Source organism: Strix uralensis, chromosome Z (genome assembly GCF_047716275.1).
Source record: "Strix uralensis isolate ZFMK-TIS-50842 chromosome Z, bStrUra1, whole genome shotgun sequence".
NCBI lineage: Eukaryota > Metazoa > Chordata > Aves > Strigiformes > Strigidae > Strix > Strix uralensis.
Genome location: NC_134012.1, coordinates 49,527,153 through 49,547,261, shown reverse-complemented (window position 1 = coordinate 49,547,261; position 20,109 = coordinate 49,527,153). Strand labels below are relative to the sequence as shown.

At 42.0% G+C, this 20,109-nt stretch overlaps 1 protein-coding gene across 1 annotated transcript in view; it reads right to left on the bottom strand.

Moving 5' to 3' along the window:
- The window catches only part of LVRN (laeverin), a 38,147-nt gene extending 18,532 nt beyond the window's left edge, over positions 1-19,615 (bottom strand). The window contains 12 exon segments of the mRNA XM_074855411.1: positions 317-486; positions 1,578-1,643; positions 1,779-1,844; positions 2,154-2,297; positions 4,342-4,455; positions 5,821-5,975; positions 8,195-8,321; positions 10,427-10,566; positions 11,721-11,863; positions 18,198-18,222; positions 18,225-18,408; positions 19,004-19,615. Of these exon segments, the coding sequence (XP_074711512.1) occupies positions 317-486; positions 1,578-1,643; positions 1,779-1,844; positions 2,154-2,297; positions 4,342-4,455; positions 5,821-5,975; positions 8,195-8,321; positions 10,427-10,566; positions 11,721-11,863; positions 18,198-18,222; positions 18,225-18,408; positions 19,004-19,615 (1,946 nt within the window).
- Between the last annotated feature and the right edge of the window lie 494 nt (positions 19,616-20,109).

The window sequence follows — 20,109 nt, the reverse complement described above, 5'->3', positions numbered from 1 at the left end:
ACTAAGGGATGAGGAAAGAAGAAAATGCCAGACAAAACTCCTGCCCTGCAACCTATTCATGGCCTGTGTCTGTCCTTACAGAGCCATTATGTGGCTGGAAAAGTCACTGCTCCACAGGAAAGCAACCTTCTGGCAGACCAAGAGGCTTGCAGAACTATTGCAAACTCCAGTCTCAAACAGATTTTACTTGACAGCTCACAACAAGAAAAAACATAACATTAAAAAATCAGATGGTCAAAACATAATGTTCTCAACTGAAAAGTTTCCTGCAAAAAATAGTATATAAACATACAATAAAAACACAAGCCAAACATACTTGTAAGAATCAGTACTGTTTTCATTTTTTTTATCAAGAAAATGTTCCTGACTGATTGTGCCAGTGGTTAGATTTAACGTTAAAACTGGAAATCCATTTTGGCACGTCCAGGAATCCATTATTTGTTTTACAGATACTGGCAAATGAACTTCATCCTGTGCATCTATAACCTGCAAGAGAATCAAGAATTAGAAATATTTACAGTAAACAGGTACTTACTGATATTGCCTCAGCAACACTCTAGGGGTTGTTCTAAAATATTAGAGAAAATAGAACTGTATAGAGACCATGTAACTGCTTAGCACTTTGCTGGTCTGTGATTCATGCAACAAAATCAATGTAACAAAGTCCAAAGGACATTACTGACATTATAATAAAGGCAGCATAAGTCTTTTCAGGAATTATGAAATACTGAGATGATATTTCTCATTCTTATAACCTGACTGCTAACCTTTCTCTTTTTAGTGTTAAAATACTTACACCTCTGCATAGCTGACAGACTTAATTTGTTAATTTAATTTAATTTAAACAAAGCTATTGGAACACAAAGATTTTTAAGTGACTATCTAATGAACAAACTGAATAGTAAAGACAAACTGAAAAAGATACTAAGCTAGAGTCCCAACTAGTGTGAACTGGTACAGTCTCTGTTGGCTTCAAAGATGTGACACCCTTGCATATCTGAAATGGTAGCACTCTCGTTCTTAACCTAAATCTGAGTCTACAACACAATGGAAGCCTTCTTTAGAGGAACAGGAAAGTGGAATTTTAAAAAATAAATCTATTATTAGTACCTGTTTTCTTATTCACATTTCTGCCAAAACCAGCCAACGGTGAAATGCTGACCTACTGCCCTGGGTATAGACTTTATTGGTTCTGTGACATATCAGCATCTTTGATCATCAAGCCCAAAGCATCACACACTGTGATCTGGGAAAACTTAAGATCCAGAAGAACAGGCTATGCAATTTCATGTAGGCTTAGGCAATTTCCATGAAACCCAAAACTCCACCTGGCCCTGATTTCCCATCTCATCTTGCTACTCATTGTACTTAGCTCCACTGATCTCAGGTGCAATAAAGTAGCCAAATAAACACTTCTGAAGACATTAGCTGAAAGAGCCAGCAAAGCAAATTTTATGCAAGAGAAAGACTGCACTAGGGATTGCCAAATTCCAGTGCAGTCTTCTACAAGCAGTGTATGTCCTACATTTGGACTGTGCCAAACACCACAGCAAGAATACTAGAAATAAAATGAGTACCATCTGTATGTGGGTCCAGAGATTATCTTGGTTAGCATTTGAGAAGGAAAATTCTTTCAGATATGACTGTATGGAAACAAACAGAAGCATTAGAATTCATGAGGGTTCAATGAAAAACATCAGTAAGGCAAACAGAAATTTGTACAATTGTAATTTTCAAGCTTATAAATCAAGATGAAGGCATTAGTTTTTCAAACTTACAGTAAGTGCTCTGATAAACAGCTTCTCAGTCAGGAAACCAGAAAGCATCCAGGTAATAGAAGCCCCCTGGAGTACAAAAAAAAGCTATGAGAAAACATGGATTATTATTGCAATATTTTTTCAAGCTATATTCCAGAGAAGTTAGGCAGGCTACTCCTACGCTTCATATTTCACAGAGGTTAAAAATGTTTTCACCATTTCCTTCATAGCCAAATAGATCTGCAACATCCAATAAACTTGTGTGTGCAGCAGAAACAGATTTTGAATGACAAAACAACCTAAAAAAAGCATCATAATTCAACAGTTCCTCTCAAATCTACTTTGTACCATTAGTTTAGAATACACAAAAAACAGGAAGAATTTTGTATTTTTAACCTTGTTGTATGTGATGCTGTCAAACAGAGACATTAAAGAAAATGAGCCTTTGATCTTGTCTTCGCTTTCTGACAGTGATCGAACTCCTATTTCATTGTCCTCCCTTAAGACAGGTTGTACAACATGATCATAAAAGATTTTATCCTGCAAGACAAATATAAGTGATCTGAACAGGAAATACTTATTCTCAGAAGAGAATGTAGGTTATGGGGTTAGGACTAAGAAAATAGTCTGTCAATAAACAAGGAACAATCATTTTCCCCCCCTCCCTAACTCTCCTATGAAGTAAAAGGGACTGTATATCCAATCCTAACATTTTCCACATGCAACATTGTGGTGGTTTAGCCCCTGCCGGGGTCTGAGACCACGCGGCCGCTGCCCCTCCCCCACAAAGGGAGTGAAAATACAAAGCCCCAAGACTGAAATAAGGAAAGGTTTAATACAACAGTGCAACAGCAACACAACAAACAACAACAATAACAATAACAGTAATAGTGACAGCAATGAACAGAGCAAAATAGCTACCAAATACAGCAGTTTGAAGCACGATGTACAAAACCACGAGTGCACCGCTCTGCGCCAGGAAAATGTGACCTGCCAGGATGTGACGTCCGCATGGTATCTGAATAACCCGGCTAGAGCTCCCCCCCACTGCTGGGGAAACTTAACCCTATCCTGGTTAAACCAGGACAAACATTAGTAATCAGTGAAAATTTTACATGTGAGAAGACTGTGCACTTGGGCCTGACAAAGACAGTTACAGTGTAATCCTCAGGGAACAATGAATCAACTACAATCAACAGCAAAAGAACAAATACTGAAAACTTATTCAGACCTGTAAGCCATTAATATGGTAGCTTTTTCCTCCTAAATTCTGTTTCTCACCCTGAGCATTAACCTAAAAACTAAGCTACTGAGGGTCGCAAGGCTTAACTATGCAGCTCTCTGCTGTCACCTGGTGAGAAACATGGAGGGAAAATAGCTCCTTTGGTGTAAATCAATGAAGTTCTCTTTTTGTCAAATGATGATTCAATTTCCCCCAGCTGAATATCTGTCCTAAGACGGGATGGAAAATTACACAATTACAAAGGTAAAGAAAAAAACACTAATTTTTTTAAACACTGCAGGCTACTTTGAGCACTTCTACTTCTCAAGGAGAAGAACATAGGCTTTCAATTAATGGAATCAAATTTCTTGACCAGTTACTCTCCTTGTGAACAGCCAGTAAATTTAACTTTCAGGGTTCAATTTGTAATTTGGTGGTGATCTGTGGCACAAAGTCTAGTTGGAGGCCAGTAACTAGCAGTGTATTCCAGGGGCAAATATCAGGTCCAGTCCTGTTTAACATCTTCATTAATGATCTGGATGATGGGGCAGGTTGTACCCTCAGCAAGTTTACAGATGACATAAAACTGGGAAAAGTGACCGATACACCAGAGGGTCATGCTGCCATCCAGAGGGACCTGGACAGGCTGGAGAAATGGGCTGACGAGAATCTCATGAAGTTCAACAAGGGGAAGTGCAAAGTTCCAAAGGTGAGGGCACTGTGCACAGTCATTTATGATTGCACAGCCAAGTGCACCTTCATCTCATGGCTATAATTAGCAGTACCTATCCTCCTGTCTCAGATTTTAATGATGGATGGAGTTTTCCAATATGCTATGGGATTTATGCTTATTCCCATTTGGGTGGAATGGGAAGGAGTTTTACTCTGCTGTGAGATTAGCTACATGCATTACATTTGCCTTAGCTACAACCAGACATCCCTGGACCCAGTGGGGTAAACAGACTCAAAACGGCCCAGTTTAGTCACCGCCTGGTAAAGATACCTGAGGCATGGGATACTTGGAATAAGAGTTTGGACAGGCAGGGAAGGAAACCATCAGCTACAGGACCCAGGAGAGAAAGTTGCATTTGCTACAGACAGATCTATGGCAAAACAACTGCAACTCCTTGTCACTGCAGAATCCAGATGTCCTCTGCTTCAGCTGTAGAAGAGCTGGGTACAATCACAGTCCCCAGCAGATGGAGACCCTTCAGGGAAGAGTCAAAACCTGATGGTACTTCCAAGGGGCGTTAAGTTACTAATACCACAGCTTAATTAAATCCCACCTCCCGTACCTTCATTTTCTTTGTTCATGCTGGCACTTTGCTACTTTAGCTTATTTCAGTAAGCATTAGTACTTACCAGTGGAAGCTTGGGTTCAACAAAGGTAGCTCCCAGGTACTCAAAGTAAGATGACAGTCCCTCATTAAGCCACAGATCATTCCACCAGTTCATTGTGACCAGATTTCCAAACCACTTAAACAGAAAGAAAAAATATCTCAACATCTCTTTGGACTGCTGTTTTCATTTTTGCAGGTTAAACACACATTTCTATGCTGAAGTAAGTTTATTTAATGTGTACACTCAATTGAATAAAATGCTGGACATTCCTTCAGATAGTGAAAATTCAGTAGAAAAAGATGCACCTTGGAAAAAGTCAGAGGTTCAGGGCAGTTATTTTTTAATTACTTCATCTACAATTTCATACCATGAGTATGGATGTCAGGGTTTTATGTCATTCTTTTACTCCATTTAATTTTAAACACTTACCAATAAGACTTAAATATCTAAAAGATCATATCAGGCTATGATTAAAAGTGGGGCATTTAGCAAGAAATTACAAAAACATTTTTCCATGTTCTTAACAAAAAGAAATTGTCAGCGGAATGATAAACAAAACTAGGGAAAACAACCATTTTCAAAATCAGCAAATCCCTATCTTGGCAAGCAATAAAAGTTCCACAACAGCTCCTACATGCTCATATTTGACAGTTCATATTCAACAAAAAACTGATCTCTTGTGGATTTTTATTTGGTAATTCTTAAAAACCTGAACTACATCTTTGTTTTAAAATAGACTTTAATTAAGTACCAACATTTGTTTTATTGGCCTGCCATAAAAACACTCTGCTCATCTGAAGGTCTGAAAAGTTACAGACCTTGTCAGAAGGGCATACAAGTGCACTAGCCAAGTTAAACTCTTTTGCTAACTTTGTTGACTAAGTGCAAACAGTTGTTGCTCTGGCAAACAACAAGTTAAACATAGTCAATAAAAAAGTGAAACTGCATTATCATTCCAAACCAAATATGAAAAATTTTGAAAATATCTACAAAAACTGGACAACGGTCCAGCTACAGTGTAAAATGTGTTCATGTTAATTTTGTTCTATCATACCACAGGCTGTTTCTTACAGAAAAACAAATACCTTTTATAATATGTACATGCACTGCCACTACAAACAAATACTTACAAAGTCCATTAATTTTCCCACCAAAGTACTAAGTACACTGTATATAGAGAGCACTGGGTCATCCCTACAGTATTTTCTAGTATGTCTTACTGTGTAAGAAAAAAGACAAGTAGCCCGTTAACAGTGTTGTATCAATGAGTCTTGTGCACAGTATGCAGTTTGTAATATGACAGAATCTGTCAATATTTTTAATATTGATTTAGCAGTGGAACATATTTCAGTAGTTTCAATAGTCTTTCAGTACTCTAGTGCTCACACCCCCTACTGTCAAGTCTCTATTTTTCTTCTACTAATCAGTGATTGCATCACCAGCAACAGGGAAAAAAAACCCTCACAGGCAAATAAAAGTACAAAATTTTTTACCACATGCCTGGTGTCCTAGCTCATGTGACACAATTATGGCAATCATTGCCTTTCTGCTTGTGAATTTATCACTTGGAAGGTACATCAATGATGATTCTTGGAAAGTCATTAGCCCCCAGTTTTCCATAGCACCTGCTCCAAAATCAGGCAGTGCAACCAGATCTAAATTGATTCAAACAGAGGAAAAAAAGGTATCTTTAAAATTTTTGGAAGGAAAATGCTCACATGACTTTAATGCTCACACTGGTTCAGTGTGCAATTAAAGGATACTACATTTTAATCATTCTTTGCAGTATTATGGCAACACTCTTGCAAATGGTCTGTGAAATTTCTTCTTGTCATACTTTCAATCTATAATTGCCACTTTTTCAGGGAGCCTGATCTGTGTTGTATCTTGTACATTCAAATGTTTTGAACAAAAATGAAGGCTGTATTCTACCAATGCTAGGAGAGAATATATTCACTTCTGGCTCTCAGAATGAGTTTCTCTGTATGAGTTTCTCCTGTTCGGGAAAGATCATACTTACCTTTTTCTTCAGCCTAGCAACTGATTAAAAAAAACCCCTTGCTCTTTCAGCTCTGTGAGTAGAGGGATCCTTTCCACTCGTATCTGAAAGGTGCCTTAGAAACACCATTTCTTTGTTTCCACAGTACGGCTGTTACCTCTGTAACTCCCCTTCTGCCTTATGCACAGGGAGCAGTTTTCAAGTTCACATGTGAGAGTTGGATGAAACATCAAGGATCTCAAAGATATACTGCCTAAATTCAGCAGCAAAGAACAACATTTGGAAAAGGCATACACGGCATTTTGGAACCAGGCACAATCTTGTACTCCAAACCAGCTGACCATGAGCCAGTTCCGGTCCAAAAGCTAGGCAGTTAAGTGTAGTGCTGAACCCAAGCAAAGCTAGACTGCATCTCAGCAGGGATTATCACCTCAGGTTTACTGCAAAGGTATTTCACTTTCAGTGAGACAGCCTTCAGCTTGGAACAAGAAAGCTCACTTACAACTGCATTAAAATAGGTGAAGAAAAACCCTTGAATATCCCTGATTTTAAATGTGTTTGTTCTTAATTTCACATTTTGCATTTGTGATAGAAATCTCTAGTATTTACAAGAGCTATTCTTGGTTGATCTAATCCTATTGATTTTTAAGCAAAACTTCAAAAAAAGTCAGTGGAAAATGCAGTTGGTATTGCATGACATCACGATGGGGATTGTAATGGATTTACAGCTTTCTGTAAAACTGAAATGTTATCTAAAAGGAAGCCTGCAATACCATTCTTCTACTTCAATGTTGTAACATTTTTATACTAATGAATTAATGTATTGACACTGCTGCTAAAAAGAAGAACAGAAGCGTGAAACAGAATTGTCTACAGCCCTTGAGTAGCTTGTATGATTACTAAAATAACAAAACTTAAAGAGGGAAGACTGCATGTATTACATTTTCCATAAGAAGTGTAGTGAGTAATTCTGCAAGTTATTCTAAATACAGTGGGAGATAATACATTTACACAGTTGAAAATTCATTTCTTTCAAGTGCCAAAACACAGATTTGACAAATCAACAAATTATCTAGTAAAGAAAGGAGGGAAATTCTTCCCCCCCAGTCGTGAAATCTGCTAAGATCATGGGCAGGTTGAAAATTAATTTTAAACATGTACTGCCTTCTGTGCTCTCAATATTCTACCAATTTGTATAAAAGAGCACATTTTCCCCTATTATTCATGCTGAAGCCATTGGAAATCCAAGTGCAAGTAGTGGACAAACTGTACCTTGGCATTACATGATGGCACCCTTTTTTTTTGACTGAAGCTTGACTTAACTGACTTACCTGATGTCCATTTTAAGTAGAAACAATGTTTTCCTGCAGGAGTCTTTTTTTCTGGGGAAAAATGTGCAGGAACATACAGCCAACTCACAGGTAAGACAGGGACATACTGAAGAAAGCAGGGAATGCTTTGGGGAGACATGGGTTACAGCAAGCGTGGATTTACTAGGAGGACACAGAGACTACAACATCCTTGTCTGGTATGGTCTATGCATGCCAGAAATAGCCACATGACTGAACAACTCCATTCTATTCACTTTCTAGTTCCATCTGTCCCTTTACTAGGAAATGATGCTTTAGTACCATCTGCCCCTTTATTAGGAAATGATGCTTTAAAAGCGGGATGTGAAAGTAAGAGTGCTGAGTTATGGGTTAATAAGAGCCATGATGCAGAAAGGAGGATTCAGTGAGTTAAAGCTTAGAAGTTTTATTCCATGAATGGGGTAAACTGTAAAAAGAGAACACTGCAGAAGAACCCATTGCTTCTGTGAATGTTAAACCATCAGCAGCCATTTCTAGGTCCTTTAAGAAAATAAGTAAATCTCACCTGTCTTTGGCAGTGGGTAGCTGACATTAAGTAAATCTTCCAGAAAAGAAAATATTGGACCTGTTATACTTAAAGCATAGTCAACATACCCATTTTTAACTGCCTCTTTCCGAGCCCAAATACGTATCTGTAACAAACCAAAGAAGCGTTAGACAGCCCTCATATTTTCATTTTCTTTACATCTCTTCTGTGAATCATTGTTTGAGAATGTTGTCTGTCCACACCAGACTATGCAATGAAGCTTTTAATGAAAAAATCCCAACTCAATTTTTGCTGGACCTAACAAAATGTGGCACAGAGCCTAATCCTGCTAAAATCTAGGAGAGTTACAGTACTTCAAAAGGGCCAAGATTCGAATTCAACTATACATTGCTGGAACAAATGGACTCCTGTTTTCTTCTTTCATTAAATGGGAAATGCCGTCAAACTCTCTAGAACCACACATCTTAAGCCAACGTATTCCAGCCAGTGAGTCTGGGTGACAAACTTTCCTTCAGCCCACCACTCCTTCCCTGAAGAGAGAGAAATACATGTTCAGAGAGCATCTGCTATCCAAACATACACATCGCTCGTCTTGAACTTTCTCACAGCCTGAAACAGACCACTGGGCTCCCATTGCTGCTGGAGAGAGCAGATGACATCTGTAGCTCTGAGTAACGGAGACAGCAGCAGCAAGCAAAGCTTTCCCATGCCCATTTGCTTTGTCACATTACTGAAAAGGGCAGCTGCTTGCCCAAAGTAATGGAGTAGACTGAGAAAAAGTTTACACCTCCAACATGTACCTCTGGGTGCGAGATCCCCAGGTGCCTAGCAGCTCAAAACCCCCACATTTCTTGCATCTAAATGCAATACATGGTTTCACATTAGCCAAAACCTAAAAGCACAGTTGGGAAGCATCAGGATTTAGTTTACAAGGGAGAAAATTAAGCATACTCAGTCAATAGAGTATCCTCAGCCTCTGAGCCTTTCTTTTCAGCCAAGGATTCAGACGAGATTCAAAGACCAGATCACTTCATTTTGCAAAACCTAAACGCAATGGGCAGACTTAGAATCCTAATCCTAGCATGGGCCTTGAGTTATAGTACCAATATTTCAGGTTTTAAATTATTTACCAGAAATGACAAAACAGACACAGTGAACATGCTCACAGAAACACTGTGGAGGCATAAACTGAGCATCTCTGTCTGAAACCAAGGGATGAAATACCCTCTCTGCTCTATCTCACTGAACACAGGTGATGCCTCTTCCCTCTGAAAAATGCTCATTTGAATGTTTTGCTTTGCTGACTCCTGTCAGTACACATCAGCCCAAGAAAAAGGCACCACAGGCAGAGCTGTAAGCATCCAACATGTTCTATACAGGGGACAGCAGGTATGACATACCAAGTCCAATCTTCACTTTAAAAAGCAGCTAATACTGTGCTTCCTAGGTCACCTGTGCACTGTCATCTAACCTTGTTGCACCTTTCCCCAGTACGATGACAATGAACTAACCATGGAAGCTAACACCACGCTCTCATTTATTAAGAACAGCAAGTATGCACTACCCTTAATAGCTTTATGCTCGAGTTTACTATTTACATCTTGATACATCTTTTCCCTGTTGACTTTCAGCAACAGAAGGAAAGTGAAATAACTGGTGCCAATGGAGTATATTCTTTTAAAGCTTCCCTCAAGAAGCTTTGGCCATTATAGTGTAAGAGCAAAACTGAATACTCACTGATGAAGAAATTTCAAACACAAAACAGTCACTTTTGGAGGCTAAAAACTGTGCCCACTGAAGAATAAAAGGTTAAAACAGTAGTATACAAAGTGCTTGGAGCACAGTATTGCTCCTACTGATGTCATGACACTGCTCCTCAAACGGGCGTTGAAGAACAAGGCACTGAACTTCGGTGGTTTGTCACAGCAGTGGAAATGGATATTTTTTCCAACTGAGACAGCTAAGAAGATAAGAAGACCCTGAATTATGACCAGTACTTTCTGCAGAGTAGCCGCTCCTGAAGTTTTAACATACAGAGCCCATACGTACTTGTGGAATTGTATTAAACAAACAGGACATGACAATAATTCTCCTAAAGGAAAGCTTTCTCCAGAAGTATCTGCAGGATAAATGTTAGCCGTTTTGTCACATAAGCAAATGGTTTTGGAATGGAAAGCACAGTTAATGTCTGTGATATCTTCTAAAGCACATGATGCACCACAGAGCCAATTTATGCGGCATCATATTTACCTCATTTCCCCGCTCGGTTCTGGTGACATAATCAAAATCACAAATCACAAAAGCAGTCAAGTAAGTTGACATTTTCAGCGAAGTGTTAAATGTGGTAACAGTCCACAGGCTTCCATTTTCATCCTTCATTTCAGATACATCTATAAAAAATATCAAAGAAATATTCAAACCATTTCTCTTCCATAACAAACAAGGAATTTTGTGTTTTCTGCATGTTTTTTTAACATGCACTAACTTCGTATGTTTCTGGTAGGAGGCAAGCAGCCAGACTCATTGCTACTGTCATGTATGAGAGTTGTGACCTTCCAGACAAACACCAAAAATCCACTCTCAAGTTTCTTAACTGAAGTCTTGGAAGGATATCAGACAGCGTCAGTTTTAGGATGTGGGCAAACTGTGGACAATTTATCCCATGCTGCATATGTCTAAAATGTATGATCTATTATGATTCAAATATAGCTCATGTGTTCCTGAGAACTATGAAATACTTAATCAGATACCTTCCTTCTAAATAAGGGGGACATGAACAAGATTCTCAGTGGAAGAAAATGCTTCAAGACATTCCCACAGAGACCCCCATCTATTATAATTCCTAAATTACTTAGCTTCCATGCTAATCTCATAAAACTTTCTTTTTATGGATTAACATTATTTAGGTGAAAAATAAAGATTCATTAAGAAGGAGGCAAGAGATCCAACAGATCTCTGTAAGAATACTAATTTACAGAATTTGTTTGGAATCTTATATCCCACATGCATCCCACATGAGATCCCAGCAACAGACAGGAGGAACATCTCCAGAGACTTATAGTCCTATCATTCTTATTCTGCACATACACAGGAGGCTATAGTGTCTCTGCCTGGTAAAATAATTTTTTGTATGTTATAAGTATGTCTTAAAATCTACTTAGAATGAAAGGAATCCCTTAATACCATAATTACAGGTTTGCATACTGCGGATGCCATTTTGTTTTAAGCAGATATCATGCAGTAAGACAGGCACACTGACTAAGGAGTAAATGCCAGGAATCAAACCCCGTGCAGTCTCCAGCAACCAGAGGAGAGCACATTGCAACTGACAAAACTATGGAATTATTGCCATCAGAGACATTAACTATGAATAACTGTCTCCAATTTTTTAAGTTTATAGGCACAGATTTCTGTGCATTTTCAAGGCATTAGCACACAGACAACAGAACACTGCTGATGACACAGTCTGTTCAGATAAATTACACCCTTTTAAAAAGTAATTTAGGGAGAAACAAAAACGTAAGTCTACTTGCTGTTTACCTACCAATAGCAGGCATGTTGGAAAGAGCCACATAGCTTGGGTCATGGACAATTCTGATATTAAATGTGGCCTTCATGGCAGGTTCATCAAAACATGGGTAAACTGTCCTGGCATACGTTGGTTCCAGCTGGGAGGCAACCAGCATACTGTATTAAAAATACAAGTAAAATTAATCCAGCATGCTACAGCAGATCAAAATCAATATACAGTGCAGAAAAACACCAAATCAGAAAAAGCAAGAAGTGAATCACATAGACACACAGATTTGGAAAAAGTCTGGTTATTACTTAAAGCAATGATTAAATCCCTGCACCCAACAGACAGTTCAGTTTGGATTCTTCTAGAGAAAAGTAGTCTTTTTTAATTAGGTCTTTTTTTGTTTCTGCACAGGCTTCTTCCAGGTATTGTATTTCAAATATTTGAGCTTTTCTAGTTTGTTTATTAAGACAGAGCTAATTAATGTTCTGCACACAGCACGCAAGTGCTCAAAAGTGATACAATGCCCAACTTTAATTTCATAATTAGACTATTTCTGTACACCTGCTCTTCCCTCTAATGCATGCACTCCTATTTTGAATAGTACATTTTAACAAAAAATTGTGATAACTGTTAGGTAACTGCATATACATGCACTTGCACACTCCTGTCAAATCACATAGAGAAGAACCCCTGAAAAGCAGCACTAGTGCTGTCCCAGTGCACTGGCAAGCCCAGGAAAATATTCAAGAGGATCCCTTTCTACCTTACACTATGGAGCCTTGACTCACCTCGGGCAGATCTCTGTGACACACTGTGAAGGATGCTCTCCTCCTGTTTGAACTAACTGAACTTTGGTCCAGGCAGATGTTCAGCAAGTAGGCTTAATCAAAGTTAATCCTATTGTGTGAGGCTATCAGTAAGAACCCAGCACCAAACCCAAAAATGAGGCTTGGCTGGAGACTGGGCTGATATGCAGCCAAAAATGCAGCAATGCAAAAATGCAGCAGAAAATCCGAGTACAAATCAACCGCTTTACGCTACAAATATCCGCAGCCATCAGGGTCCGTTGAGCTCTCCCTCCACAGCAGCTGTCTGTACGGTGGTGATCTCCCCTTCAGCAGGGACACCTCTCAAGATTACCCCTTGAGGCTGAGAGATCCTTTACCTGACACCTGACATCGATGGGTTGGTAAGTGACAGTTTTTGTGTACAAGTAACATTTAAGACACATATAGGAAACTTAGGCAATAAGCTTTGTATCCCATACTAACTTTAAGTGTAGTCAATATTATTAACCACCAATTCATCTGTACTATTTTACATAGCTAAATTTACTGATTAGAATTCAATAAACTAACTACTAGATCAGATCTGTGTGAGTGATCTCTGACTCTCCTCCTGCAACACACACTGTCTGGAATCAAAAGATAAACCTCTGTGCCCCATGCCCAAAGTTTCAAAGAAGAGCTGTATATCTGGGCTGTTCACATTAGGGCATCTTCACCAGGAATTAGGAAAAAATACACATGCAATGATTCTCAAAGCTCCATACCTGTCCGCCAAGTAGTACCCAGCAGCTGGGCTTACAAGAATGGTATAATCTCCTGTTTCAGTGACCTCAACACTGTCACAGGGATAATATTTTTCAGCTGCCATTGAGGTGTTCCCTAACAGTGTATTCACACCAGGTTCACAAAGGCTTACGCTTAGCACAGACCTCCCAAACGAGCCAGAAGCCATGAGGACAGCATCCATACATTAAGTATCAGTATGTAATGAGTCAGATCTGTACTACACAGTGGAGTAGGAAAAGCACAGCATGGCATGACTGTGCCTGATCATGAAGTGTAGCACTGAACCATGTCCGAAACCTAAGGCAGCATGTTTTAAGATTCTCTTTTCTGGTGCTGTACTGTAACACAACTCATGACACTTAAAAGAACTCACATTGAACAGATGTTGATGTACAGTGACTGCTGGGACCATGACACCTATTTTGAAGTGAGAAATGGCTTGAGAGAGAGCAGCACAGCATATTTGACTTCTTGCCTGTCAGTGAAGGAAGATTTTCTTTATGGACCCAATTCCCTGCAGAGTCAAGTGTGTGCTATGCCAGCCACCAACTGTCTTGCTGAATGCAGCTGAAACTCCATCTGAGACAGAAGTATCATCTTCTCTCCTCCTTTATCACGTCCAATGACAGAAAGTGACTTAAACTTCTGCCAGGGTTCCACAGGAGCCACAAAAGTGACAGGCCACTTTATCAAGGGAATCAATCTCCTTCTTCCCATGCAGCAAAGTATGCTTTTGCACATTCAGCTGTGCAGTCGCAGCTTGGTTCTAGGAAACACGGCGCAACCCCGTGACTGCAAATTCCCCCACACCAGTGCAATTGCTGCCTCAGGAGGGTCTGTACCAGCAGAAACTGATACAGACACTTAGCAAATTTGCCCACAAGAAATCCTTGTTCAAGAATACAAAACAGCATATATTGGGCAAAAGCATCATGTTAAAAAAAAAAAAAGAGGATAGATTAAATGTTATTTTTCAGCAGGACTCCAAATAAAAAAGAAAAATGGGAATGTTTCATGGATGTTACACAATAACTGGTGTTTCAACACACATTACCTCCTATCATTTGTCAGAATGAGTCACTGTTGGGGCTTTTTTCTTGTGGTTCTTTAAGGTGAAGGTATTAACATGAATTGAATTACTAGCAAACTTTTTTCCACACTGAAATTACCCAAAATGAAATTAATTTTTAAAAAAGCCTAACATTGCCTAAGCAGACAAATAAATTCATCTCCTCGGCCTACAGTTTTGTGCACTGATTTCTTTTTCTTTTTTCGTAAGTATCATATAATGCCTTCTTTCCCTAGTAAAACAAAATCAAAGCCACAATACTTTTAAATAATAAGAAACAAATACATAACAGGATCTCTTAGGCTAAATCTTCAACAACTTACACTACACAGGTTCTTTTTTTTTTTTTTTTTTTCGGTTAGTGGCTAAACACAAGAAAATGAGGAATGCATCATGTATAGCACATGCATGCCTAGTGGATGCTGTTTCATCTGAATTGTAGAAGAAATGTTTTATGCTGATGCAACAGAGATTCTTCTTCTAAAAATGCCTTCTCATTTAAATAATGTTATTTGTAATGCTGATAGCATAATGCAGTTTTCCGATAACATCTTTTATATCCGATTTCTTCCACTTTATAAATGTGTAAGAATTAAACTGTAAAATAAACCCTGAAGTGTCTTAAAGTAAGGGAGCTTTACAGTGACCAGAATCCTGTTGTGTGCAGCAGCTGTCCCCAAAACTCAAGTCCCTTCTTCAGGTGAACGGTGCTCAGTACTCACAGGGACCCCAAGAAAACACCAAACCTGTTATTTGCTCTGACTTCTGTCCCATGCCTTTGATGGTGTTACCCACAGATTCATATAAAACAGAGCTAAGAACTTCAGATCCCCAACTCTGAGGCACAATTAACTGTACTGATGGTGTTCTAATCCCCTTTGCCCTCATTCTAGTAACTGGTGCAGAAGCAACGGATAAAAATCAGTGCAAATATTGTGTTTAGTTACATTTTGTGATGCCTATTAATACCAGACCTATCTAGTCAGGTATTTTATAGAAGTTGCACAGGACATGTGCAAAGTGGCTACCAAGCAAAATTCTCAAAGTATTCTGAAACACTCATGTGAAAAGCCAGATACAGCCTGCACTTCATGGTACACTTCACAGGGATTCTCCAACCCTGGAGTAGTATACACGAGCTCATTCACACCAGTACAAGGTCTGTATGCAGAATGATGCTGCAACAAACCTCCTGCATCGTGTATGTTTGAGCCAGTGCTGCTAGAGCAGAAGGGCAAAGGTGGTTTCTGCATCTTTCTGCCTACCCAGATCCTGGCATGGACTCTCCCAGCTCTATGCAGAACACAGATTCCCCATTTCAACAGGAAAGCCTTCAAATACTTAGTGCTGGTGAAGTGGAAGCATCCTTTTTACTTCCTTTGCTCCTGCAAGCACTGCAGACATGGGCTGTGCGCTATACATAAAGAGTACTCCCATTTTTCTGAGTTTTCTTCCATGTGCAAGACCTGACCAGGTGGGTAGTACAAACTGTCAAAAACAGTAAAAACATACACAGTCATCACTGATCAAACTGATATCAATTTCCACATTTGAAATTCAGTGAAGTTTGGGCTCTGGTTCATTCTGTTTTCCACAGAGGTGAGGTTAGCACTTCTGAAAATAGCTGTTTCTGCGAACAGGTTTCCCACACCGCCTTGCCATTGTGCTCCGGCTCCGACTTGTAGAGGACAGGGAACAGTACTTTGTGTCAACTAGCTAATTCCATCAACCTGCCAAGAGCAATGGGGATATCTGACCAAGAAAAAAGCTGGTGCCAAAGCCCAGATGGAACAAACATTTCAGTGACTTCACTTCTCTTTAGGATATAGCTGTCTACTGAAAGCTTGTTCTTCTCTGCTTAAACCCTTCTGAAATGAGAGGTCTTTAGTGGTTCCACAAGCACAAATTACAAAAACCTCTAAGACTTCCAGTGCATGCAAGAAAGTCTGCGTGACTACAGATAAACAGCACATTGTTACAGCTAATGGTTTAAGTTAGGTGCTGAAGTCAGAAACTATGCAGGAATCAGTCCCTGGAGGTCTGCCAGAGCCAGGTACAAGTCAATTTAGAAGAGTTGCAGGACAGTCTGCTGGAGATCGTAGTTTCCTTGCACAATAGTAATGAGCTTTGTACTGACAGCTAAAGGGCACACAATGTTTTTAAAACACTTCTGATCTATATAACCCATTAGAATCCAACTTTTTCCATGATTTACAGCTTGCTTGAGCTTACAGACTATATCCCTCAAAACACACCTCCTCCAGAAAAAAAAAAAAAAAGGCGGCAAAGCCTCTTCAGTGTAACTGGACCCTAGCAGATTAGGAAACAGCTGGTAAATTGATGACTTTTTTTCTTAGTGAAGGAAAAAATAACAAGATACTGTTGCATATTCTTGATTCAGAGAAAGCCTTTCTAAAGCAGAAAAGATATGCAAAATCTATTCAAGAATATCAGGAATGTGGGCAGGAACAAGTAACCAAAACAGTATGTTATATCTGCAATCAGTGGATTTCCTTTGATTTATTTTAGTGTCTGAACACCACTGGCATCACTTTAACCAGACTGCAGTCTCACATTTCATTAGTGCTCCACGATGACCTAAGAATGAAATGGAACAACTGTCATAAATCCTCTGAACAATTAGAAATTGAGCCATACATGTTAGTTTAATGATTTAAAAACATTTTTTCTTCTTTTCTACTGTGGCAGCACAGCTGACAATAACTTTTCTTTTTGGATCCTCTGAATTTTACACAGTCTGAATCAAAAAATGTCATAATCTAATTCAGTGTTTCTTAGATAGGACTTGTTTGAATTAATACAGCATCAGAAAGCACACTAATATAGTATTAAGCGCTCAACCCTTTACTTATTTGGATTTTTTAAAATTATGTAAGTTAAGCAAAGTGTTCTAGATTTTCCTTAACTCAAAAGTTGCACAAATAATCCTGTGAATGACAGTCAGTCAATGAAGAAATAGCAGCTGAATAAAAACAGAATATATGTCCTAAAAATATTTATTACCACACTGCATTTTTCTCTAAGGCTAACCAACTTACCTTTTTCTTAAAAAAAAAAAAAAGCCTGCATATGTTAAATTTTCCAAGTGTGGCAGACAATGGTATCAGTAAAGATTTACACAAGAGCTGGCAGCTGAAAAGCCAACTCATTACTGCAGAAAAACCACACAGCCCTCCTCAATTTCAGTAAAAACTACTGACTTTATTTTGTGGTTTCATATTATTACTACTCATACAGGGACTTGCATGTATGGATCTTGCAGGTAACTGATTACCTGCTTGAACACAAAAATCTATGAACTGCTGAGATACAGTTTATTTTAGTGGACTCATTTACAGGCTGGGAGCCAAGAATACTTGAATTTTAGTTTGCCTTTTGACTCACTGATTGCTGATCCTCAGCAATTCACTACATCTTTAATTATCAAAAACAACTTTAAAATAAGCAATTTATCTACCTCTCCTTTCACGTCTATTTTGAGAAACTTGTCTTCCACTGGAACTATTTAAATCATAATCTTGTTTCCCTTTACTTTAGCAAATTTCACATCCAGAAGTTTATAGTGCAATTCACCTCGAGAAGATTCACAATAAAAAAAATAAATAAGCAAGCATTATTTTGAGGGTGAAGATATGTTTTAGATAATTGACTCTTTGGTAAGCTCATACTACCTCATAACTGACTTTTGCAGTTCTAAAGAAAATAAAAATGTAAGTATCCTAATAGCACTCCCTAAGGAAATCATCGGCTGTCTCATGACAGCCAAACAACTTCACACACAATAGCACCTACAAGGTCCAGCTGTCTAAAGTGGCCACCCATCCTACTCCACCATACTTCTGAAACTGCCATGTGCTCAATGTCTGAACTCATGATGAAATACACGTCCAAAATCCTGGGTTCTCGATAAAGACATGCTCCCCACAAACACACGTACAGGAGGTGAGGAGCTGTCAGTGCTACAAGGACATGTGCAGGGCCAGGATGAGGACTCTTGAGCCGGACTGCGGCTCCCAGGAACTGGGTGTAAGTATTGTCTGACCCCTCGCTGGCAGCCAAAGGCACCGACAGACTTGAAATTGTCCAGAAAACGTTGCTTGACTTCACTTGAGATAGCCTCTCTCCTCTGCCCAAGACAGATCTCCGTCTGCCAGACCCCCCAGGAAGCCCACCCAGACTAACTCTGCAGCAGGAACTCCTCACCAGCCTCTGCACACAAGGAGCTCTTTGCAAAACCGTCTCACCACGACCCGGTGTGCTGGATCAAGGCAGTTGCTGAAGCAAAGCCCAGGCAACCCAGCTCGATGCTCTCCGGAGAGGAGAGCGCCCGCCATGGAGCACGGACCTGAACTTCTACCAAGTGATCTTTGCAGCCCGTGATGCACACCTGGGGACAGGGTGCGGACCGCGCAAAGCAGCCGCCCTGGGCAGCCCCGCCGTGCGGAGCAACAATCTCTCCCGCCACCCAAGGCAGCGAGGTGCTCCCGCCGCCGCCGCCGCCCACCCCTACTAACCCCCTGTCTGCGGAGACGCAGCGGCTCCCGGAGCTGCGTCCGACGCCTCCATGGCACGGGTGACCCCGCCGCGGCGCCCTCGCTGCCGTTGGCAGAGAGGCGCGGCATCCCCGGAGCGGCATCCGCCGCCTACCTGCTCCGTCCCTGGTCGGTGTAGCGGGTGAGGAAAAGCCCATCGAGGTCCTCCTCCAGCCAGCCCTGGAAGCCCAGCTGCAGCACGTAGCGGCGCCCGGCCCGCAGCCGGCCGCGCAGCTCCAGCACCGCCACCTCGCCCGCCGCCTCCTGCCGCAGCCCCGCCACCTCCACGGAGGCGCCCGGCTCGGGCAAGGGACCGCGCACGGCGGCGGCCCCGCGGCTCCGCAGCCCGGAGCTGTGCAGCACCGCCGCGTCCGTGTCCTGCCGGCAGCGCACCGTGATGTTCACCTGCCCGCTGAAGGCGAAGGGCCCCGCCTGCCCCGGCCGCACCCGCGGCCACAGCTCCAGGTCGTAGTGCAGCGGCAGAAGGTGGCGAGGCAGGCGGCGGCCGGAGCCGGCGGCGGGAGCGGGCCCCAGCGGGGCGGCGGGGCCGGGCGCGGCGGGGCCGGGCGCGGCGGGCGAGGGCGGCGGCGGCGCCTCCTGCCGGCAGCGCCCGTAGAGGGCGGCGAGCGCCAGCAGCGCGGCCAGCAGCGCCAGCCCCAGCGCGGCCAGCAGGGCGGCGGCCCTCCGCCCCACGTACAGCCCGCGGCCGCCGCGGGGACCCATCCCCACCGCTCTGCGCCGCCCGGCGGGCCGCGCCGCCCGGTACTTACGGGGCGGCGGCGCGGGGGGGCGAGCGCGTCTGAGGGCGGGACGCGCCGCGCCGCGGGAGACGGGTGCGTGTGTCCCCCCCACCGCTCCCTGTCCCGGGGAAGCCGCTGCCGGGAGGGCGGCCCGGAGAACCCCTCGGCCCCCTCGCGGGGCGCGGCGGGCAGAGGCAGCCTTAGCCGGGGGCCGTCCTCGGGCTGCCCCCTGCCCGTCTGGGGCTGCGGGGGGAGGGCGGCAGCTAAGCAGCGGCTTCTAGAGGCCGGCGTGGGCCATGGTGGTGGGTGGGGTCCCTGACCGAGGACCTGCCGGGGGCGGGTGATAACGGCACCGCCCGGACAGACGGCCTTGCACACACGGGACGGTCCGGGCCGCCTCCGGGACGGTCGGGCCGGAGTTGGGAGCAGGGCGGCGGCTGGGGGCTGCTGAAAGCCCGGTGCCCGGGAGCGGCCGTC